A 23,774-nucleotide genomic window follows, 5' to 3' on the forward strand; every position below is an offset into this window, starting at 1 on the left:
TCACTCTGCTGAAGGTGTTGTGGCGGCTCACCTGTGCAGTGATGAGGGAGAAAAATACCGCCCTCTGGTGACAGTTGTGGTGAATATATGACGGGATTGCAAGCTTTCTTATTCCTTTTCTTTCTTTCTTTTTTCTTTCTTCGAAAAGCAGTGAAATATGATTTTAGTAACCTTGAATTCAGTGCTAGAAAAAGTATTCGGATTAAGATAAAGTAGCAATACCACATCATAAAAATACTCCTTTCCAAATGAAAGTCCTGTATCCAATACGGGGCCTTCTGACATGTCACAGCAGGAAAAGCACCAGGTGTAAATAATAAATATAAATTATGGCTTAATTTTATTTTGTTGTTTCAGTTTCATGGTGCTGGTATTGTGCATGCTTAATTAAGTTGAGTTTTTTTGGTGTTGTGTGGCACAGGAGAGTCTGGATTCATGACCTCTGTGTTTGTAAAATCCTGGCTTGGGTTACAGTTCTGCCTCAGCAGGATTCTTGCTGGGGAAGTCCAAGTGAAATACTGTGAGACAGAGAGGCTGCTCTCACTAATTTGGGACAGCCAGTGATGGTTTTGATTGGATGCTGAAATGACTGGTCAATTAAATGATTAGTCTGTTGTCAGAAAATCAATGGACAAATATTCTGAAAATTACTTCATAAATTTAAAACAAATTAGCAAGAGAAATTTCAGATTCAAATAAATAACAGTAGATGCTAAATATTTGCAATAAATTAATTTCCTTCTTCCTTTTTTCTTCATAGTCCTCCTAAGTGCTCCCATACGATCCCTTTCGCTTTTCTTCTTCAAGTGCTATTCTCCCTCTCTCTCTCGCTGAGGGTGCCGTGCCTGCTACATCCATAAATGCCACGATCAAAGTCTCCACTTTATTGGTGTTAGACTTGACCTCTCACCCCACTCTGCCAAATGTCAGCGCTCCACATCTCTCTGCCCCAGCTGTTATAAATAAAGAACCCAGGTCCCAGATCTTACACATCCCTGGGATACAGACTGTCTTGTAAACAACCTCTCAGACATGACCTTACTGAGCAGAGAGGGCTGTAATGGTTAAACAGGCAGATAGTGGATTGCCTTCATGCAGGGGTGTGAATACACTCTTGGCTATCAGCAGCAAAGGCTTGAAACTTTCTCTCCTCGTACCTGGTTGGTTAAAGTAACATATTTTGCAGCTGAAATTCATGCTGCAGATCACCTTTACCAACATGAGTAAACACGATAGTGCATAAACAGTATAAGAAAGATCATAAGTTCTCCTCCTTCCAGTAAAGCCATCTTGTTGAACTGTCCAGCAGAGGGCAGAATAAGACTGATAAAGTGATTTTTCTCTCCTCACCTTTTGCCCCCCTCTTCCTCTCTGCTTGCCTCTCTCTACGAAACAACTTTAAAAATCTGTATATTTTACTTCCTCTCTCCCTTGCTTTCCCCGGAGCCAGAACTGGCATTTTTACAGTCCAGAATGATTTGTTTTGTTTCTTTGTTCTACCGGCGCCCCCCCCCTCTTTTTCTCCCTCTGTCTGTCAACTCTGTGGCTCTTTGCCCTGTATCCCTTCCTCCTCATTCCAGTCTAACTTTCTCTCTGTAAGTGGTTGTCATGACCGAATCTTGACTTATGCACCCATGGGACATGACTCCAGACACCTAACCGAGAACACAGGCTTGTGGACTACATGTGTACATTGTACACACACAGACACATGCATGCCTTGGATACACACACAGACATGAATACATACAATGCTTCTGATGTATCTCCTCAACATGCCAAAATTTTATTGCACAAAAGCACAAGGCCAGCTACCAAAAGCTTCCCATATTTCAGAGCAGACTGATTCCTTGTAAACGACCTAATTTCATCCACCTGTAGAGTTTCCACATTCACTTCAGAGCCTACACACATTTATGTCCATGTAACCCAGGACAGCTCAATCCTCTGGCTCCCTGCCCAGGTACACCCTATAGCTGCAGCTAATGAACCATAGCATTGGTACCAAACAGGGCAGTGGGGAATAAGGAGAGTATGGCCAAGATACGGCAAAAACCGTTCCCAACTCCTTTGACCCCGGTGAGAGAAATCCTACGGGGCCAGTATACATCCCCACCACACCTCCTGCACCACCGAAACCTCAATTACATCCATCAGTCACTGGGTCCAAGCACCAGAACTAACCCCCATTCTATAGTCACGAGACCCCAAACTCTCCTCAGGTAAGGCTGTATAGAAACATATATCCTGCATTGAGCCACACATGCAAACACAGACACACACACATATCTGAGGGGCTGTAGTGCATGAAAGCCAAGGCACTCCATAAATCACACCTGTAAAAGCTGATTTGGTACTAAACATGCTTTATTCACAAGTGGTGTTTACTGCCAGTGCTCTACCACAGGAAAACATGACTTAGGATGGCACTGTTCTGCAGAGATGAAACAGGATGTAGTGGTAAGGCCAAATGTTTTTGTGTCATGTTTCATTGATGACACTATTCTTAAAAACTGTGTTCTTGTCCATTTTTGCCTTTATTAGAGCCAACAGGACATGAGAGCATGCAACATAGGTCCTGAGCCAGATTTGAACGGAGGAACCCTAAGATTACATGGTCTGTGTTTTAAACTCCTAAGCCATAATTACAGCCTGATCCTCTTCATTATCAGCTGATTAGATGGGGAAAAAAGCAGAACAATCCTGGTGAGTTTGGAGGATGTGTTTTTCTGTAAGGCACGAGGAGGAAAGAAGGGGAAAGAGGGGCCGACAAAAATAAAGCATGATGTTGTGAAAACTGGAGGAATGTAACTGTGAGAGTGGTCGGAGCTGTGTTGGACAGTGGAGCAGAGCATGGAGGGTGGTGGGGGACTCTGTCACAGCCCCTCCAGGGTAATTGGCTCCAGATGTGAGGCAGCGTGGCCCCAGCGCCAGTGAGGCGTCAGAGCCGCATTAAGAGCTCAGCCCAGGGCTGATGGGATCGCAGAGGGACGAGCTCACCCCCCACTCACCACCCCAACAACACAGACTGAACCTCATACTGTGCCGCTGACCACTGGGCCTCCATCAGTACCCTTCCTGCCTCTCAAACCCTGCTCATCATCTGCCAAATAACTAAGCTCTGCTATACTTTTTAAAACATCATGAAACATCCACCTTGTTTATTTTATAAAAGGCGTATTTCACTCTTGACCTTGATTTCTGTGCTGACAATATAAAATGTCTCTCATTCTGTCTCCAACGTTTATTATGTCTTGGTGACTGTGGTGACAGCAATCTTGGAGTCAAACCTCTTTTTCTTATCATTGTGTTGCTGCTATTGTGTTGAGCCAGATTGTGGACTGACAGGTGATGAGTGTGACAGGCAATTCTTTCCCTGCATGCTGTTTCAAAAGTCCCTATTCAAGACAGCAACTTCTTATTTTTTTGCTGCACACAGTTGTTTAGCACTAGAGTTTTCAGTAGTTTTCGTGAAAGACATCTTTGTGTGAACCATGATTCTCTGACATTCGAAATGGAAGTAAGGTGAGGGACGTCACTCGTCTTCTCGTCTTCTCGACACACTGGAGAATAAGCAGAAGCAGATGACAATACCATCAAGACTTGTGATGTTATACATAAAGACCAATGAAGCTAAACACAGCCTGTTGAGAAGCTGTTGTATGAGATAATGCTGCTTCCTTCGTGTTGCAATTATGCTTTGTTAGCTGAAAGTGCCTTAATAGGATGTCTATACTTTTCTCAGTTGTCGGCCTTTTGTCAATACTATTTCTCCAGAAGCACAAAGAAATCTGAGTGTAAAAAGAGTAAAATCTACTGTGACCAGAGCATTTGCTGTCTCAAAAAGAGTCCTCAAAGCAAGAGCAAGGAATGCTCTTACTGTGGTACAAAGAGCATGTTTACTGATAGAGCATGGAAATCGATTAAAAGCAGAAAAGCAGCATGGAGCGATGGTAGACGGAGGGAACAGAGAGAATGGAAGGAGAGAAGAAAAATTAGAGAGAGCACTTCATCAGTGATGACACTTGCGTATCGATGGCTTTTGCTGAGATGCAGTCCGCCACCATGACTAACAAGGAAAACCACTCATCATGCCAACCAGCATTAAAAGGCTTATGTGAAAAGACCCTTGAAGCACCTTTCAGCCAGGAATGCCTGTTGAACAAGATTATGCGGGTAAACAGAAAGCAGATGTTGTGCCTGTTCTCAGCTCTGCTACAGTTTCTGATGTCCATTACCTGTGAAGGCATGTTGATATGATGTTGTTCTTGAAACACAAACAGGAAGTGGAAGTGGAATACTGCACTGACTCCACTTTCTGCCAATACTAATTTGTAAAGGGCTACACCACTTTACCGCCAAGTCCAACTGAACAATTTAGACTGTTGGATGCTTTCTGCAGATGATTTAATCCAGTGGCTCTCAGTTTTTTTTTGTTGGTTTGTTTTTTTGTCAGGCCTACATTTCTGTCAGATGAGCCCAAGTACCCCTTCATCAATGCCAACTGTCAAATTCTTAACATTTTCTTATGAATGGATCATACACTGGATGTTAGCAGACTCTATTAATTAATTGATACAGCTATTATTCATTTTCCATACAGTTGAATTTTTACTGTTTGGGTTGATCAAGTTTATATTAGTACCACTTGGAGTGACAGAGGCAAGGAGATTTACTATACATTACTTTAGGCTATTTAACTGTTTCTTCAATACCTTTTTCTTAATTATTTCTTAATTACATTTACTACTTTTAGTTTGCTATTTCAAGCACTGATTCATAAACATACTTTTAGCTATTTCAACTGTCTATTCATTTGGCCTACTACAGGGTAATGTAACAATTTCAGCGGTTTGTCCTTTGGCCTCCTTTCAGCTATTTCAACTATTTATTCATTACTTTTAGCTAACATAACTATTTCAACTCTTCATTCACTAGCCTACTTTTAGGTTAATATTTTAGCTGTTTATCCATTAGCCTAAGTAACTATTTCCACTATTTATCCATTGCTTTAAATGTTTCAACTACTACACAGTTGCCGACTTTTTATTTCAACTGTTTGCTGGGTAAATAGCTTTCATGCATTTCAATTGCAAGTACAAGTAAGATGGTGTCACCAAACAACATATCAAACTGTGTCAAAGGTAAAACTATGGACACTGGGATTAGACCCAGCTGTTACCCAAAAAAATTCTGATTTCCAACAACAGAAAACAATTTTCAAAGAACACAGCCAACACCTCTTAAAACAATACAAGAGCAGAGGCTGCCAACAGGGGTTTAATTTCAGCCCACCATCATTCCTCCGCCTCTTTCCATCCTTTAACCCTGGGAGATGGTGTTGTCATACTGCTGGACATGGGCCCAGGGTGTGAGTGAGTTTAACTAAACAAAAACACTCCCACCCCGGACCGAGGACTCATGCCCCAGTCAGACCTCCATAAAAACAGCTCTGCTCTGTGTTAACGTGCATGTTTCCAACACATGATAAAACTGGGAGAAAACTGGAGCATCTGGTTATCTCTTCCTAGTTAGGCTTTCATAAACCAAAGGAGGAATGTCAATGAAATGAGGATAACATGGACTGCTGTGAACACATTCTGACACTAGGTGGTAATCTTGTGCTGCATATGGGTTTAGCTCAGTGGTTCCCATAGGAAATAGCATGTATGGGAGCATCAAAGGTTATTTTATTCCTGAAAGAGCTTGTGTTTTGACGAATATGGTGACAGATGGCTGATGGTGGTTACTGGAAGTACTGATGTTCTTTGCATTTCTACCAAAGACACATTACCCTCTCTCAGATGGTTTCATTTAAATAATTATCAGTTTGAGTTCCAAAATGACCAAAAATTTCACAAAACAACAAGGAAAGTAAAAGAAACAATAATATAAATGTGTGTAGCAGAACATTGTTTGTTCATTGCTCCTACCCCATTAATCATCTCATGACCCTTCAGATTTATCTTGAGGCCCAAGGGTTCCCAACCTAGGGGCTGAGCCTTGAGAGGGAACTACCAAACTATCTAACTGTAGGCTGTGTAAAGAAGTTAGAACTAGCCACTTCGACCAACTACAACAGGAACATTCCACTTATATGCTTTTTCATGCATTAACAATCTAATAATATTATATATAATAAATAACTATAAATATAAATATTACACTTTACACAATACACAAATTTTGCTGAAGGCAGGACCTGTAATTGAGTATTTTTACATGGCTGTATTGGTACTTCAGTAAAGTATCTTAATGCATCTTCTACCACTAGCTACTAAACCAACTTACATATTCGGGGTTGATGGTAGTTGTGCTGTACTTGATTCATAGGAGTGTCCTTCAGAGCAGTGGATGGAGGCTGGGGATATTTCCTGCACTGGGGAACCTCCTTTAAGGGGGCGTGAAGAGTGGGCAGCCACCTCTTTCTGGATGGGCGGTGGGCCAGTCTGCCTAATTCCTTAGATTAAAAGCAGCAGTCGGGTGGCCGCAGGTCCAGAGGCAGCATGGAGACAATCTAAACAGCATCATGATTAGAAACGTACCAGGCATGTGGCTTTCATTAGCTACAGGCTGAACTCACATCACAACGCTGAAGAGTGGGTCTCAGTGTCAATACTGCGCCTGTCAATCAAATATACAGCCATGAATGTGACATGATAGACTGATGAGTTTTCCACAATACTGACAAAGACATTTTCGTGGTTAAATGAGCAAGTTGACATGTCAGTGCATAAACAATTTCCCTTTAATTAAATGCCAATAATTTGAAGAATAACATTATATTATTTTACATTATAACCACATGGAGTACATTGTAATTAACTAGTCCAAACAAAAGCACATTCATTAAAGCACACAGAGCAGCAGCAGAATCATTTAAACCTGAGGTTTGGACTATTAGTGGAGTGGCAAATCAATACTTGGATTAAAATATAAAAACAAAAAGCATAAAAGAAAATTCCAAAAACAGTAAAGTGAATAAAATAAAAACACTGGACCATTAATCATGGAATGAACATTTATGGTTCAGACTTGGTCAATAGCCTTTTTTAAATATATGTGGCAGATTGTAAACATAAGGTGCATGACCATCCACACAGAACAACACAATGGCTGTTAGACCATAAAAAAACAGTACATGAAATAAACTTGCTTGACACTTTCCTGTATTCTTCTGATACAGAAACCCTCACTTACCTTTTGTTTCACCCACATTAAAAATACAAACATCGCCCTGAATTGGGAATAGTCTAAAAGTCAGCATTTAGAAAACACCTGTAAAAATTAGTAAGGAGAACATGAAAAGTCCCTGTTTTGTTTTGGCTCCTATGTAAAGGGTTTGTTTTAGAATGTACTGGGGAAAAAAACACTAGTATAGTGTTGAGAACAATTTTACCATAAATAATCTGCCTGAGGTGATGCTGATAAGCATCTGTCTGTTCCCTTTATTTAGCCAGTATTCAGTTTCTTTGGCACGCTTTCCCCCTTCTTTGCTCTTGTGCTTGACTTATAAAAGCGAGTGGGGGTTAGGAGCTCTGTACCCATGTAATGACGATGACAGAGAAGCTGATGACTCCCATAGTAAAGCCCAAAATCACCAGGAGTACAGCCTGGAAACATAAAGAGCACACACAAAACAGTTTGCATCATCACCTAAAGGGAAATGCTTAAAATTTTGCAAATGACAAAGAATGTAAGTGCTGTGGTCAGTGACTAATTGGGCTCAATGTGATTTTGTAGCTTGATCTCAACAGTATATAAGATATACTGTTCTGTATATTAAGTGTGTATTTACCCCAATGGAGTCAAAGGACCTGAGGGGTTGCCTGCTGATCTTAAGGTAGAAGATGCCGGGGAAAACAAACAACAGACAGCTGGATGTTGTAGATCCTGGAGAAGAAACAGGAAAAGCCTTTGAACTGCACAGACAACATGCTCCGTGTCTGATGACAGCGGCTTCAAAAACCTTTTCAGCAAGACTGCACCATTAATTATGTATGAACAGATACTGTGATTTTAGCCACCACGATCAATAATTGTGGAATATTGACATCTTTGCTGAGATCTTGGCTGTTTTTATTGCCTGCTGTTTGCAGAAACAGATCTGAATATTTAAAGTTCACATTTAGCAAATGATTTTAAGACTTTTATGATTTATAAAGACCATAATATCTCGCAATATCTTTTTGCATATTTAAAAAAAAAATCACATACCCACTACTCCAAAGACATTTCTGATATCAGGGACAAAGATGGCCAGCACCAGCACCACACCCAGGATGGTTAGTGTTACAATAATGTGGATCAGCCAGGAGAAGGGGCGCCCTCCACATAGCAACAGGATCAAAGCCTTACGGGCCTGGAGCATCCACACAAATAAAGCTCATTTAAATTCAAATAAACTCACTGAAGATGTGCTATGTTATTTACTTATCATCTGAAGACATACTTGATATCATTACACCTATGTTTTCCCAAATTATAATTCATCTGCCTAAATTTATCTGCCTAAACTTATGGGGACCCACAAGAGGGGTTTTAGTTGTTGACTAATACATCAATAAACACTTATAGCTGTTCACAGCCACTAACACATTATAGTGTATTATTAACCATTTGTTTCATGTTACATATTGCTTCAACTTGTTGGTAGCGGTCAAAGGATTGGTCTGCTTTTTTAAGAAATGCAAAATATTAAAAATACATAAAATTATTTTCTAGTTGCAGTTGTTTTACATTCCTTGAAAAAAAAAACTCGTAGAATAATTGATAACATTCTTTTTAAGTGATAACCTTAATAATAAGTGTAAAAAAGCTGAGATACAACCATACAAAATCAAGTGAATAATAGTAAAGCGGTGACTTAAGAAAAACAAAGCAAAGAACCAAATAAAACTTTATGTTTTAAAACTGTGTTATAAATATTACAGGTTTGTGAAAACACCATGAGCCATTTATTGTTTTTATATACTTTCATAGATTTAAATTAACAATCCAAAAAGAGGAAAAAGCAAGCTGGGATACCTTTTGCTAGGTTTTGATTGTATAAAAAGAATATTATGGAGTCAGTCTACTCACAGGGAAGTGAATGAGTGGTACAGTTAGCAACACAGAAAGGAGGATGGCCAGTCGAACTGTTATCACCATGATGTCCCGTGGCATGTATGCATCGTAGCCAAGCAACAGCTCAGAGTCCACGTGAGCTGCGCGCAGGAGACGGGAACAGAGCGAGTGTACAATGTGAACAGATATGACGGGTTCTGAAAAGTAGCTACAATAGTATCTTTAACTCAATGATGTGTGTCCTTGCAGGCTTACCATAGAAGGTGAGGTAGCCAAACAGTGCAGAAATGAGGTAAAGCAGGAAGCTGAGGCTAATACTGGTATTTGTAACATTCTGCATCCTGGCCTTAGTAGGCCTTGAAAAACACAAGGAGATAATCATTTAACATGATCATAACAGATGTTGAACAATACTTTCAGAGAGTTCAATTAAACAGTGGAAATAAAAGTAAAGCAGCTGACCGTTCCAGTTCACAGTAGATTGGCAGGATAGCTGTGTGGCACAGAAAGGAGAAGGCCATGGTGGGGATGGCGTAAGCACTCTGCAACACACATCAGTCAGAGCACAGCCGTCATTAACAAATTATCAGCTTACACTGTTACACAGAAGCGAGGGGGCAGGTGGGTCAAGGTATGGTTTGTGTAGTAGTAATTGCCATCTGGGCTGCGGAGCGTGAGCTTTCCTGAAAAAAAATGTGCTCACATGAATGAAACTAGGCATCTCTAAATACCACACAAGTGTAATCTTCAAGCTCGTGAAATTCTGCATGCCACATGTACGTTTGGCCTTCATGTCTAACATACATGTGAGTGGCAGCTGCACAGTGCACTTGAGCTCCTTACATATGCAGCCCATCCTTCATAGGTAAAGAGTGTGACTTGTCACCAGAGTCAAACAACTGCAGCAGACCCACTTTCAGCAGCCTGTCATTGCCACCTCCCAGTTTCTGCATGTGCAGCGTAGAGAAAATATTGGTTTCGTATACGTACCTTGCTGGAGATGACAAAGAGTTTGGGCGTGCACTCTGAGTCAGAGGAATTTGATATCTGGAGAAAGAAGGAGAGAAGAGTGAGCATGTTATTTCTGAGAGGAGATGACTTCTGCAGTGCTGCTGAAAATGGAACATACAGCTAAGCTCCTGGCTTTAGAGCGAAAAGGAAAACAACCCACTAACTTCAGATCTGGTATGGGTTAATTTATAGTATGGTCTGTATAATTCCTAAAGATCAGAGTTCATTTCCAGGCTCAGGCAAGGTCACCTGAACTTCCTTCCCCTCAGGACTGGCACCATTCACCATATACGGTTCTCTGCAGCCTTCTCTGGTCCTCATCAGCCAGAGCCAACCCAATCAGTAAACTCAATCCCCTGGGTTTTCCTCCTAATCCTGTGGCCGTGACCGACTGCTCCAGACTACCTACCTCAGACCTGTGGTATCTTACGTATGTGTGTTTGTGTGCACGTGGACTAGTAAAGAAAGAAATGGGGGTTGTTGTTACCTGGAAGGTTCCTGGAAGTGTAGTTACATTGTGAGGCAGTGGGCAGGGGATGGACCATTTCTTGACCACAACCTGGAGACAAGACAGCACAACAGTCAATAACAAAAGAGCTAAATAAAATAAAATAAAAATTTGGAGGGGAATATTAAATCTCACCACAACAGCAAAGTACAGCATGAAGAAGAAAGCAAGGCTACTGGTGTATCCCAGGAAGCCTATCCCAAGAGACATGTATGGTAAAAAACAATAGTTTGAATCAATAAGGGCAGCAAATCAAGATGCTATTTGACCAACTTACCAATTTTTGGCAATATTGCCAAAGGTAGAACAACACAGAGCGTGACCAGGATCAGAAGCAACTTGCCATCATTGTACCAGGCATTTCTGGAGATCAAAGAGAGGACATGAACTATTAAAGGCCAATGTTGAATTAAGCCACATCTCTCATCACTGCCTCCCTGGTTGTGAAACGTCAGGGACGGCAGAGATGAGTCTTGGGTTCCTTAAAATGGACCGGCTCTGGAAATTTGTCTCCATTTCGTGCTCAAATACAGAGCGACAGATTCATCATGTGGTACGAATTAAGGGCTTTAGCTCTCGCAAAACCATAACAATTATGTAATTCACATGCAAACGTTGTGTCGCTCTGTCAGATGAGACCACATTTCACTTGCCGGGTTTTTGGAGAGGGGGAATAATATTTTCCTTTGCTGAGGGATAGCCTCGGTGGTTTATTCAGGATTGGGGAGCTAGAAAAGGAGGAGGAGGGGCAGCGCTCGAGGTGACACATGTGGAAGGCATGCCGGCTCCGCTGGGGTCGGGGTCGAGTGGGAAGGGTGCTGCCTGGCGCTGCTGTATATTGGACCGCAGCGTGGGGTCATGGGGGACTGGCTCCACCACTCTTTATGGGGCTCCCACAGTCAGCAGCACCTGCTCTGACCACATCAACACCCACTGACCCCTGTTTGGCAGTTTCACAGCTGTGGCGTTTCCATAGGCGCTGATGGATTTGTCTCTGCGTCTACACCATTTCTTCCCTGTAACTGGATGTCAGGGAGACCTCTGCTCTGACCTCGACTTTCTCTTGTCCAATCGCTTGTACTCTAACCTATGTTTAGCTGAAGCACTCGACAGCAGCTTAGCTAACCCCCTTCTCCACTTTTACAGACTGTTATGCAGATACAGGGATGTAAAAAAAAAATCTCCCCCACCATTAGGATCCATTCTCAGGAGGCTCGAGGCTTACTGCAAAGGCGCAGGATACCTAGAAGACCCATGAAACATGGAACATTTCACGGTATAACAAGATACAGGACAGCTCTCAGTTAAGGCTGGACTACAACTGCCAAAGAGTCAATCTCCAGATAGTGTTGAAGATCAGTATAAATCTGGCCAATGAAGCACAAATTTACTAAACTTAAACAGGACTGGAGACATTTAAACAGGAGATACACTCTGTTAGAGCAGGCGAAGAGTAAAAAGGCTGAGCACAACTGTGTTTTCGCTCTGCCGTATTATGATAAATGATCCAGAAAAAAGAGACGCGTTTTAATATAAAACAACTCATTTATTTAGGCTTTGATGGAATTGAGTGTGTGTCTGTTAACATCCCAAAGCCACTCATTAACAGAAATGTTTTGTTTCCCTCAGCAGTGAGCTGTAATTAGAATGGCAAAACTGATATCCCCTTGTATCAGTCTGATTCCGGGGGAACATGTGCGAGAGATTTGGGGGTGAAGGGAGAGCACTAATACAAAGCAGCTGTGTGTGGAAGATTCTGATGTTGACGGATTGTGCCGAGAGCAGCTACAACTCTTGCTTAAACCAGTGTGGCCAATAATAAAGTGATAGAAGTTACATTCTTGGCCGTGGACTTCACTGTGAGGGCTCGTCCACGTAGGCCAATGAAAGACACAGGCTGCTGCTGAAGGGTGATGAATGGCTCTCTATCATAAATACATTTCCTCTGGGCATGCTTCATGCTATACAACACAGAGCACAAGTTTCCCTCCAACTGCTCACAGATACACAGTATTAGCTCACAGTATTAGTAGTGTACTGTGGTTTGGTGAAAGATCTTCTTCCACCACATTATTCATACATTTCTCATTGCCTGACTAATTCCAGTTTGTGTAGCTTTGTGGTGCAGAAGTGACAAATTTGGTTACTTGAAGGCCAAAGGTATAATCTACAACATCATGGGAACAAGAATGACTCATTCGTTATCTTAGTGAAGTTAATTTTAAAGAATAGCTTGGTTCAACCCGCAGCTGTGACAGATTTTTGAACCAAAATGTTTTATTGGTGAAGGAGCTCACAGAGCTGAAGTATATACCCACCCTGTGTAGTCTGGGCTCAGCAAGCTGCTTATGGCTGCAGGAAGCTCTGACTTCAGGATGAACAAATAGGATGCCATGGCTGAGGGGAGGGAGGAAAAAAAGATTCAGAAAATGTATTTTCCAAATCAAACAAACAAAAAAAGAAAAAAAAAGCACACAATCATACCAAACTAGTAAATCATAAACACAGCAGTTGACTGTATGCTGCCACAAGCAATCTTAAATTGCTGTGTGAGGGTGGTGAGTTTTCCAGCACAAGGAAATGGAAGGCAGGGTGGAGGGGGTATCGCGGCTCTGAGTTAATGCAGATGGGTGGGGCAGGCAGCTCAAAGGGCTCACCAGCAAAGCCCTTGGTGCAGAGGAGCAGACATTATGCAGATCTTCCAATTGCTGGAGACTGGGAGTAGCAGCCAGGATGGAGAAGTGCGAGGGGAGAGGAATGCTAACAATAATGATCTCTGACGCTAATCCAGGTATTTCTCCCCCTTCCCCATTTCAGTAGGAAACAGGATATTATCTGAATCTGACAGGCTCCAACATACTTCCCTGGATGCTCAGGCAGCCAATGGGAGAAGGGATTGGGGTCACTTCCTGAGGGTCATATCAGCCCCAAAAACAGGAGGAGGTAAAAGGGAAAGGGGAGACAGAGACTGCATCAGGAGAAGGGAACACGTTTAGTCCGAAACAAGGATTCAGAGGCAGTGTGTGGTCAGTCATAAAGGGAGATAATGCTAAGGGATTTAAAATTGTGAAGCCAGGCATAGCCAGAGTTAGCTGGGACCTTACTGCCCCTGGGCTGGTCTTGCACTAGCCGTTAAATAAGCCTAGACCATAATCCCTCAGATCCTGTATTTGTTTATAAAAGAAAATTCCTCCAATAACCCTCCAGCCCACACAGACACACGGACACTCACTCTGAGAATAACTAATGCCATTTATAAGCACTAAGCGCTGTCAATAATGGGATATTATGAGGCAGCAGTTGCTTTAGTGTTTTAGCCAAAATGTTCCCCCACAAAAAGTTCATCCAACAATTTAAACGAATCATAAAAATCTTTTCAACCACACAAACTCATACAGACACACTGACAGGGATCACACAACAGGCATGATGCAATGGTTTAGTTTCATGCAGTTGGTTACTGTAAGTACAACAACTCTTTCATAGGAATTCCTGAAGGGAAGATACTTACATCTCTAAACAAAATAAAAGGCCCTTGAGTGAAGAAAAGGGATTAAAAAGGGTTATTGGCCAAGTGGTAAGAAAACAGATCCTAATAATAAGCTTGTATGTAAAATTCAAGAAAAATTGATGTAAACCTTGTGTGTGTGGTCAGCGAGTAGTGAGAGAGTGTGATCAACAGAAGACAGAGCCACTTTCATTTCATTAAGAGTGAGGGGAGAGGCAGGCTGTGAGAGCCCTGGGCTGGTCAGTAATTAAGGTCAATTGGCCCATCAGCCTTTGGCAGTGCAGATGAATGTTTACCCAGAGTGAGGCTAATTGCACTCTTATAAAAGGGGCCCGGGGTGTAGACAGATGCATGCTGGAGTGCTGGCTCTCACACTCTCACACATACTGCCCCATGCTGGGAAAACCACAAACATACCAGAGGGCACGGCAATAATCCACTCAGCCGTGCCACTAATGACTGCAGAGGAGCTACCACCTCAGTCCTCCACTGTCTGAGAAGCGCAGTTTGTGGCGGAGGGACGGATGGAGATGGCAGTAGAGAGAAGTAAAGGGGGTGGGGGAAATAACAGGAGGGGTCCCATTAGGTTACTCAACACTCAGATGGTGGGAGTGGGTTTACCATCAGTGATCAATTAGACGCAAAGTCAGGTTTCAGGCCCAGGGGAGGGGGCTGAGAGGACAGCGGCTACAGGGTCAAAGGTTATCAGGGAATCCAGATAATGGCCTCATGGAGGGAGTAAAACTCAGCACAGAGCCATGAGATCTCCAGTAGGAGGCACTATCTACCTCCAAAATAAAACTGGCCAGAGTCTGACCCTGCAGCACTCGGCACCCTCTTCACCACTCTGCTTCTTTGAAAACCACAAAATCAGTTTATGTCCAACATGTCAGAAATAATGTATGTAACTGAATAGTAAAATTGACTTACCACCAATATTTTGGACAAGAATAGCAACTCCAACTAGAAACTAAAAAAGAATTTTGAAAGTGTTAGTGTGAAAATGTTTCCTTGCAATGTTGAAAACACAAGTGTGTGAATTCTTTGCCTTTTTCTTTTTTTGACAAGGTAAACTTCAACACTAATCCAAAACTCAACACTCACTTTTCCTGGATTTTTCAAGGCTCTCCCTCCAAGGTCTTCATATGAATTGATGCCTATGGTCAAATCAAAAACAATCAGACATTCTCACCTAATCAAAGATTTAAAAGAAAAAAACAAAATCAGGATAGGCTGGCCCTAACATTGCAAAACTCTCAATAGAAATTGGGTGGTAATTCATAGTCCACCAGTCAACATTATCTCTTTTTATCTCATCTCATTATCTCATGCCTCTTTTGACCCTTTTTCAAACATTATTCAAAAATCACCTGATCCACATGCAACTAGGAAGTAAATAAAGACAAAAAACAAAGGGACAAACAGATAGCATGGTCTTAAAACAGACAGCAAATCAGGTGGCTTCCTTACACACTGATTTAATAATGAGTGAAGTAAGGGGCACAGTCCAGGGTTAGGGTAAAAAAAAAATCTGGATAAAACCTGTTGGATCAAGCCACGGGGATGTGCTTATCTAAAGTTAGACTGTGTATCCATTGTTAGCCTCTCACCTGTTTGGTCACATAGCTTCAGAAGGAGGTGTATAGAGTAGGCTGCCAGGCTTGATACTAGTAGCAACAGGATACTAGAGAGGAAAGGTAGATGTATTTATTTCTGATTCGTTTAGAAAGCTGTCAGATGTTTAAACAGCTCTGTGGTAGAAGCTGTAATAAGAGCATTCTTACCAGAATCCAACAATGCCAGTGCTTGCCATAGCATAAGCTAGACCCAGGATACCGCTGCCCATGATGGCATTCATCAGGTTAAACACAGAGGAGGCGAAGGAAGCTCCTCTGGCCCTGGTCTGCACTGATCCCTGGGCACACAGAAGAGAGAAAACACAGATAGATAAAAAAACAGCTGTACAGACAGACAGACTGAATATAAAGAGGTAAAACAGTGAGTGTGAAGACAAAGACTAGCAGAATAAATCTGATTATTTTTGTAAGAGCTTTAAGGGAATTGCACCTGACACTAATAAGAACAACTGGCCAGCCCTGATGATGGATGTCATGAAACAACACTGCAGTGGCACGTAGGATCAGGGAATGGAAATGGGAATGGATGGGGTGGGATTTGAGCTGCTGGCTGTGGGACAGCTGCCTGAGCTCAGGATAAGGGGAGCTGCCCGAACTGCTTGACCTCTCTAATAGGGGATATCCTGGAGAGAACGAGTGGCAACTCCAGTGTCAGTGTCACAACAAGCTCAGATTGACCTGCGGGCTGCTGAATCTGATTCACTCTGGGTTACAGTACTGATAGATAGGAAGTAAACTATGACACCACATGTATGAATACATAGACTGGCTGCTGTGGAAAAAAAACTCATATGCTGCAAATCAAATTCATTTGAAAAGACTAAGAATGAGACTGTTAAATAAAGTTGACAAAAACAAATTAATGCATTAATACAGATGTATTTTCACCATCTTATTCCTGTTGAGGGTCACAGTGGGGGTAACCAGTCCAGCACAGTGCTGGGTGACACAATCAGTCTACCAATAACAGAGATAAACCACTGCTCATCTCACATGGTTTCTTTTCTATTTGATGTCTTGTGACTGGTTTCAGATTGGTGATAAGATCAATCTGGATAACGTGTTACCGTGAGTAGTTTAATCAAGTAACTTGACATAGCCGTGTCATTCAATATTCAAAAAAGTGCACAACAGTTTCTACTGTCTCCACTTCCTGTGAGTGTGTTTCTGACATGAAAGCAGTATATGAATAACACTGCCTGATAAATCTTATTATGAATTGGGGTTACTGGCATCCATCTACTCTGTGTCAGACTGTTCATTACTGTGGCTCTGATGAACATGTGACTGTTTCTTTCCCCACTACCTCCTTCAGCATATTTGCACATTTTTCCACTACCTCATTTCACCGTGTCTTTATGTTTGTTTTTTTTTTGTTGTTTTTTTGCACTATAACCTGCACTATTTCTGTCAATAGCCTGGATATATATTTATATATATGTAAATAGTTATATAGTTATCTTTAGTTTCTGGAACAAATTGCACCACCCACATTTTTGCACCATTAGTGTTCCGTCGGTTGTGTGTTGTTGTTGTTGTCTTTGTTGTTGTACCGCAGGAGAGGAAGAAAAACCGGAGTCAAATTCCTTGTTTGTATGTACAAACTTGTATGTACAAACTTGGCCAATAAACCTGATTCTGATTCTGATTCTGATGAATCCTGCAAAGACACTACATTGATCCACATTCCTCTTCTTCTTCACTTCTTCAATCTCATCCATTTGCTCCTTTGTTCAACATCAAAGAGAAATAGATTACTGCATGCCACTGTCAAATGCTGAGGCTACTCCACAGATGGATAATGGAACAGCTGATTGTACAGCTGATTGAACAGCACACATAGAAACTTTATTGGAAAATGGAGACATTTTCAAAACCCAACCAGATGACTGAAATTCAAATAAGCCCTTTTGAATCTCAAACAAAAAAAAAAAAATCACACAATCAATGACTAGAACAAGCTTAATGGACCAACTCCAAAAAGTATCACAGTCAGCGAAAATGACACCAACAACACATGCCTTGAAAAGATCAGAGCTACCACTGAGGACACCAAGGTTATGTCATCTGTAGAAATGTAACATTAGAAGAAGTTTACATTGTACAAGTAGGGACAAAAGTCCCATAGTGTGCTTTTAGCTGCCTCCAGAGCCACAGAGCATATTACATAACTGTTTTAATGAGCTGAGTGCTACTGATCATGATAAGCAAAAGCTGGTAACAATAAGTGTGGTTCCTCTTCAAATATAAAGTGTTTATAAGAATTCTAATTTTACTGTAGCAAGTATTAGTAGTACTTGTTTTATGCACACTTTTACCTTATTAAATAAAATAAAACACATCTTTACAACTACTTTTGTACTTCATTTATGTCTATTTTGGATTTTTTTTTTTATTTCTGTGTAAAATGTAGAACTGAAGAAATGTTTTCTTTCCCTCTATATTAAGTACGGTATGTAGAGAACCGTAAAAGTAAATTCTACTCTGTAAATGTCACATAGAATTGATTTTTATTTGCATAAGAGATAAACATAAAGAACAGTGTATTCTCAGTGGAAAATAATCAGTTAAATGCCATAATTTAACTACTGTGTTAATGTAGACTTTCCTTTAAAGTGCTGACAGTGCTTACAGAGAAAACCGAAAGGAAACTGGAAATTTCACAACAAGCATGTGACTGCTGACATAACCAACATTTTGTCTGTTTACATAAACTATCTAAAGTTCACAAACTGAGACTGAAGCACGCGTTTCTTGGCTGTGAAACAAGTGACGGTGCCGTTTTCATACTTACATTTGATAATAAAGGAGTAGTGTCGTTGCCTCCCGTGTCGCCGGCGATACTCTCACTGTATAAATCAGTGTTTATATTTCCATTCACACTCATTTTCTACTTCGGAAAACTCAACACACTCCACAAACTACACGAAACAAACCCGCGCCGTGCAATGTCAGACTTCACAACCACTCCAGTCAACGTTTTTATGAGACCATTTTCTCTTAAATCACTTCTAAATCTTCTCTTATCAACTCATCAGCTGCTGACTGTTGTTGTTGTCCGCTCGCGTCACGTGCCTCTCTTTTCCGTCGCTTTTTAACGTAAGAGAGGAGACCGACCAATCAGGAATCGACTCTCCACCCGTTCGACCAATCAACAGTCAGCTGTCGTCCAACACCGATGACATAATTCAAGCGTGCCTGAGAACGGAGGATGTTGAGGTTGGTGCTCTTGAGTGTGATTTTTTTTTTTTTATAATAATCGCATAATTATCACTTTTTAAGCCTCATGTTGCTCGGTTTGTGCGACAGCTAACTCGGGCTATAGTTAGGATGTGTGTATTCACTTTTCTGCTTCCATTTCAGGCTCCTCAGCAGAGTCTTAACATCTGCACACACTCACAGAAACCGAGAAGCTGCTGCTGTATACCGGAGCGTTTGTTCTGCAGCCTCACAGTCAGCCTCAGCCTGTCCTGGCTTTACTGTGAAGCCCGCAATGGAGCCTAAACTGTACCAGCCCCCTCCAGAGGTCCGAGGTATGACCTCTCTGGACAAAGAGGCTTTTACACAGAACATTACAGTCCCAGCTCTACGGGTGCCCACTAGGGTCTTAAACAAAGTGGTAAAGAGCCTGAAAAAGTCGACCATCCAGCGCCCAGGGGTGTCCAGAGTGGTGCAAGATAAAGAGGAGAGTGATGACTTTCGTTTAGTCCTGTTGGACCCTCACAGAGTGTCCTCGACAAGCTCCTTCTCAGAGGCTGAAGCTGAGGCTCTGAGGTCTTTTGGCGTTGCTGAGGAGCTGCACTACTATGAGCTGCAGCTGACCTACGACAACCTGAGGAGTGAAGAAGTGCTGGAGGCCGTGCTCCCTCAGGGGCAGGATGTGACCTCTGCGTTCAGCCGGGTGGGACACATCGCACACATGAACCTGAGGGACCACCAGCTGCCGTACAAGAACCTCATAGGTGAGATGCAGATGCAACACAAGAATTTCAGCGCAAAGTAACATACAGATGACACATCAATACAGAGTGACACCGTAAGGTGTAGGCCTCAACCCAGCTTTGTAAAGATTCTCTAAGTCTCTCAACTCTACTTAAGGGATAAGCATATTCCCATATTTTGAAGGTCACAGCATGATTTTCATCATTTTTCATCACACTCATCAAACCACTCAGAGCTGTGGCTGTATTTAATGTTATTACAAATATATACAGATAGTTCAAGATAAAATTAAGAATATTAAGTTTAAAATTATTTTTAAATTCTGGTGTATTTCTCAATTCCTAAATCAAGCCCCAACTCAAGACAACCACAGTTAACAAGCAAGTATTAGGTTTAAGGTTATACTCACAACTTGTCTGCTGCTTCCCCTGTAGGTCAAGTTATCATGGACAAAAACCCTGGTGTTACCTGTGTGGTCAATAAAACAAACATAATTGACTCAACTTACCGCAACTTCAAGATGGAGGTGCTAGCTGGAGAAGAGAACATGGTCGCCAAAGTAAGTTATAGTACAATTATGCAATGATATCGTGTTAATGATACATACACACGGAACATCCACAGAGTTTTGGAGAGTCCTCCGATGCTCATCACCATTTATCTGTGTGTGGCAGGTGAAAGAAAACGGGATGACATATGAGTTTGATTTCTCTCGTGTGTACTGGAACCCCCGGCTGAGCACAGAGCACCAGCGTGTGGTGCAGCTCATCAAACGCGGTGACACCGTGTTTGATGTGTTTGCTGGTGTTGGACCATTCGCCATCCCTGCTGCCCGCTTGGGTGCCAACGTGTTAGCCAACGATCTCAACCCGGAGTCCTACCGATGGCTGCAGCACAACTGCAAACTCAACAAGGTGGAGAGCAAAGTCCGAACGTTTAACCTGGACGGCAGAGCTTTCATCCAGGGACCTGTGAAGCAGGAGCTGCCTGCTCTGCTGAAGGGAAAAGCCAATGTTCATGTGGTGATGAACTTGCCTGCCTTGGCTTTGGAGTTTCTGGATGCATTCAGAGGCCTCCTGCACCAGGAGACCCCCTGTGATGAAAACCTACCCACAGTGTACTGCTATGGCTTTTCTAAAGATGACATCCCTGACACGGACGTGGTGAAGAGAGCGTCCCACAGCATTGGGTTCCCCCTGGAGAACAGATGCTCTGTACATTTTGTGCGTAATGTAGCACCCAACAAAGATATGATGTGTGTGAGATTCACACTCCCTAAAGAGGTCCTCTTCAGCAGCAGTCACGAACAGACAGGTGATAATAATTTCAATATGAAAACCAAACATTCAAATGTGAACATGAATTTATAGTAGAATGCCACAGAGCCGGTTGGTGCTTTGTAAGGAGGAAGAACTGAAGATATTTGTTGTAATGTTTTTTTTGTGTGTTATCCACAGAGTCTTCAGAAGAACCAGCCCCAAAGAGACAGAAGTGTGAAGAAACTACAGATTCAACATAGTAAATCATCACAAGGAAACATTTGAGTTGGGAGTTTTTTTTTATAACGAGAAAGTATGAGTTTAATAGATGTTGAAGCATTTTGTCACCAGAAATCATGACCCAGTTTTGGTTCAATACTTTGCTCATACTAGAATGTATAAGAAGTGTTATTACTCAGGGCTTGACATGTTACATCCTGAGTTACTTTATTTTTAAATAAATCTGTCAAATGATGGACAGACACTCAGTGTTCATTGTGATTTATTTAAATATAAAATTACCACAAAAATATAAAAAGTCATGTACATGTCGACCAAAAATGAGTCAGATCACTTCCCACCACAGCAGCTCTCCATAGTGGTATCAGGGGAGTATTTACCGGTATAGTCCATTCAGTCACATTTCTATCCAGTAGCTGTTGTAACTCCTGTATGGGTTTAGCCTTTTGGAGGGAACAGCCCACTGAAAGCATCCTGGATGGCTCGATGACACGCTAAAGCCGAGGTGTATCCTCCAGCTGTGTCCTGAGGCATGGCGGCTCGCACATGGTTCAGATACCTGAGAACACACAGAGAGCTGTGGTCAGTAACAAGAGTAAGCTATTTTGTAAATAATGTGACTGACTGGCAGCCCGAGAGCTGGTTTCAAAAAGTAGTTCCTGTGAGTGTAACCTGAGGGTAAGTTTATTCTTCATTAAATCCACACTTGAAGTTATTTTTTCTGGCTCTCCAGGACCCTTTGGTTCCTTTGATGAGATCAATGAAGACAGACGTACCCGTACCCTAACATTGGAACACCTTGTGCCCAAAAGCCCTCCAACATGGCTCTATTAAAGTATTATAGGTGTCTTTTATTTTATAAGTGCTTACAGATGTATCCTGCCAAAGCCTCTTTTCAGGTTCTTAAGCAAAGCCAAAAGTCACTGTTTATTTTCACATTGGCCCACAGACAGAAAAACAGTCGAGCTATTAATTTGGTCTCCACATCTTGTCCCAACAGTGATAGATGTCCCTGTACTTATGAGTGGGTGTTTGTTGGAGCAAGGGGGGGGGGTAACCTATGTCCTCACCCACTCTAATCCTTCCTCCTCTGTTTTGTGCCATCAAAAAGTGATTATAGGGAGAGAAACCTCCACACATGCTCTCTACTCCTTTCTTGTAGCATATGACTACAAAGCTAAAAAAGCAAAGTCCTCCAACAACTGAGACAACACGTAGCTCGTCAATACTGCCTTCCCTCCTACGCTCCCCCGCACGCCCCACCCTGCAGAAATCATAGTCCTGGCAGAGAGGTCTAAAGCCCTCACACGAGTCTGGCTTCGTGGCCCTTGTTCCTGTGAGCCGGGGAAACTTCAAAGTGAAATGGGAATCAAGAACACAGACAGCCCTCTGTGATTTCTGTGCCCATTCAAGCTGCTTTACAGAGTAACCTGACACCTGTGGGGAGGTTCAGACTGAGAGAGTTGAGGTGTGTATGTGTGTGTGTGAATGAGAGATGGACAGGGACAATAAGGTGTTGGTGAGACTGCATGCTGAATAGATCTTATTTTTTTTCTTTGGTGTTTTATGATTCTTCAAGGAGCTTTGGCAATTTCCTAGTAAGGCAATAAAACCCAGAAGAAAAAATAAGGTTGAAACATATTCGCTGGCATGACTGTGACATAAACACATAAAGTCGAACATTAATGAATATCACACGCAGGAGATGACCTTGTCAAGTCTTATAATAGACCGTGAAAGTGAGAAGAAGAGCTGCCGAAGAGATGTCAATCAGGTCTTGCACACAAAGACCACTCATCGCCCACTAGAGAAACAACACACAAGTTCAAAACAGGAGGCCCAGTGATTAATAATAACTTCATTAGGCCCAAGCTGCTGTAGCCTGTCCTTCAGAGCACTTGAGGGAGGTCTTCTCATATGGCTTCCTGCATCAGATGAGTGCTATCTATTGATTATATTGTACTGGGCCTTTTTAATGGTGAAAAAAGTGGGCTATTTACAGCCCGGCTAAGTCTGCTCTTCCTGCTAATCTAATCCCCAAGCTACTCATGTGGTCATTCCTTCCAAGAAAGCTGAGAGCTCTGTGTAACTTTATACCTGCCTGCCCCTAAGGAGAGAGAGAGCAAGAGAGCAAAAAGAGAACATGAAGGAGAGGGGGAAAGAGGGTGGAGGGGTGGGAAGTAGGAGGGAGGATATGAGGTGAAATCACCTTTGGGTATCATCATCACAAACCCTCTTCTCTTAAACTAACCCTGTCTGCCCTCTGCTCACCCCTAACACCAGAGGTTAGTTCAGTTCTGCTCCATTAACTCAGCTACAGCGGCCGTATCCGCATCTTCCTGTAAAAGCCCAGCCACATACATGTATGTACACATTACCGGCTATAGATGTTGATGAAGCTGAAAGATAAACTTGACTCTTTCCACATGACTGAACTTGACAATGCTGACAAAATTAAGAGCGGACTGACAACATCTCAGACATGCAACTACAAGAAATGCATTAAAAATGGGCAGCAGAAAAACAGGCAAGCTCTTTCAGTCATAGACACACACACACACACCTCTCTGAAACAGACGCTTCGAGCCCCTCTGACGCTACTG

General features: G+C 42.1%; 3 protein-coding genes across 3 annotated transcripts in view; 1 reads left to right on the top strand and 2 right to left on the bottom strand.

Annotated features, from left to right (window-relative positions):
• Positions 1-6,730: 6,730 nt before the first annotated feature.
• slc38a6 (solute carrier family 38 member 6) lies at positions 6,731-18,783 on the bottom strand. The gene is made up of 16 exons (XM_041061511.1): positions 18,525-18,783; positions 15,878-16,008; positions 15,704-15,777; positions 15,198-15,250; positions 15,024-15,063; positions 12,904-12,982; positions 10,863-10,948; positions 10,721-10,779; positions 10,565-10,636; positions 10,057-10,113; positions 9,529-9,608; positions 9,322-9,422; positions 9,082-9,206; positions 8,218-8,362; positions 7,799-7,893; positions 6,731-7,613 (listed from the first exon to the last, which is right to left on the bottom strand). Exons 1-16 carry the CDS (start codon positions 18,615-18,617, stop codon positions 7,530-7,532), a joined length of 1,374 nt encoding a protein of 457 aa, XP_040917445.1. The 5' UTR covers positions 18,618-18,783; the 3' UTR covers positions 6,731-7,529.
• A 138-nt stretch (positions 18,784-18,921) lies between these two features.
• trmt5 (tRNA methyltransferase 5) lies at positions 18,922-21,415 on the top strand. Its single transcript, XM_041061485.1, has 5 exons — positions 18,922-18,949; positions 19,094-19,692; positions 20,107-20,231; positions 20,347-20,986; positions 21,130-21,415. The coding sequence occupies exons 1-5, from the start codon at positions 18,942-18,944 to the stop codon at positions 21,189-21,191; spliced, it is 1,434 nt and encodes a 477-aa protein (XP_040917419.1). The 5' UTR covers positions 18,922-18,941; the 3' UTR covers positions 21,192-21,415.
• Position 21,416: 1 nt separating this feature from the next.
• The window catches only part of mnat1 (MNAT1 component of CDK activating kinase), a 30,487-nt gene continuing 28,129 nt past the window's right edge, over positions 21,417-23,774 (bottom strand). Inside the window, exon 8 of the mRNA XM_041061486.1 lies at positions 21,417-21,730. Coding sequence (XP_040917420.1) covers positions 21,610-21,730 — 121 coding nt within the window. The 3' untranslated portion in view covers positions 21,417-21,609. The remainder of the gene's footprint in view (positions 21,731-23,774) is intronic.

This window comes from Toxotes jaculatrix, chromosome 17 (genome assembly GCF_017976425.1).
Source record: "Toxotes jaculatrix isolate fToxJac2 chromosome 17, fToxJac2.pri, whole genome shotgun sequence".
Classification (NCBI taxonomy): Eukaryota; Metazoa; Chordata; class Actinopteri; family Toxotidae; genus Toxotes; species Toxotes jaculatrix.

Coding starts and splice junctions, on each gene's coding strand:
- slc38a6 (XM_041061511.1), bottom strand. CDS start 18,617: ATGAGTGTGAATGGAAATATAAACACTGATTTATACAGTGAGAGTATC. Junction 9,609..10,056: donor TCTTTGTCATCTCCAGCAAG/GTACGTATACGA, acceptor TGTGTGTTGCAG/AGTGCTTACGCCATCCCCAC. Junction 8,363..9,081: donor TACCACTCATTCACTTCCCT/GTGAGTAGACTG, acceptor TGGATGCTCCAG/GCCCGTAAGGCTTTGATCCT.
- trmt5 (XM_041061485.1), top strand. Junction 20,232..20,346: donor AAGAGAACATGGTCGCCAAA/GTAAGTTATAGT, acceptor TGTGTGTGGCAG/GTGAAAGAAAACGGGATGAC. Junction 20,987..21,129: donor CAGCAGTCACGAACAGACAG/GTGATAATAATT, acceptor TGTTATCCACAG/AGTCTTCAGAAGAACCAGCC.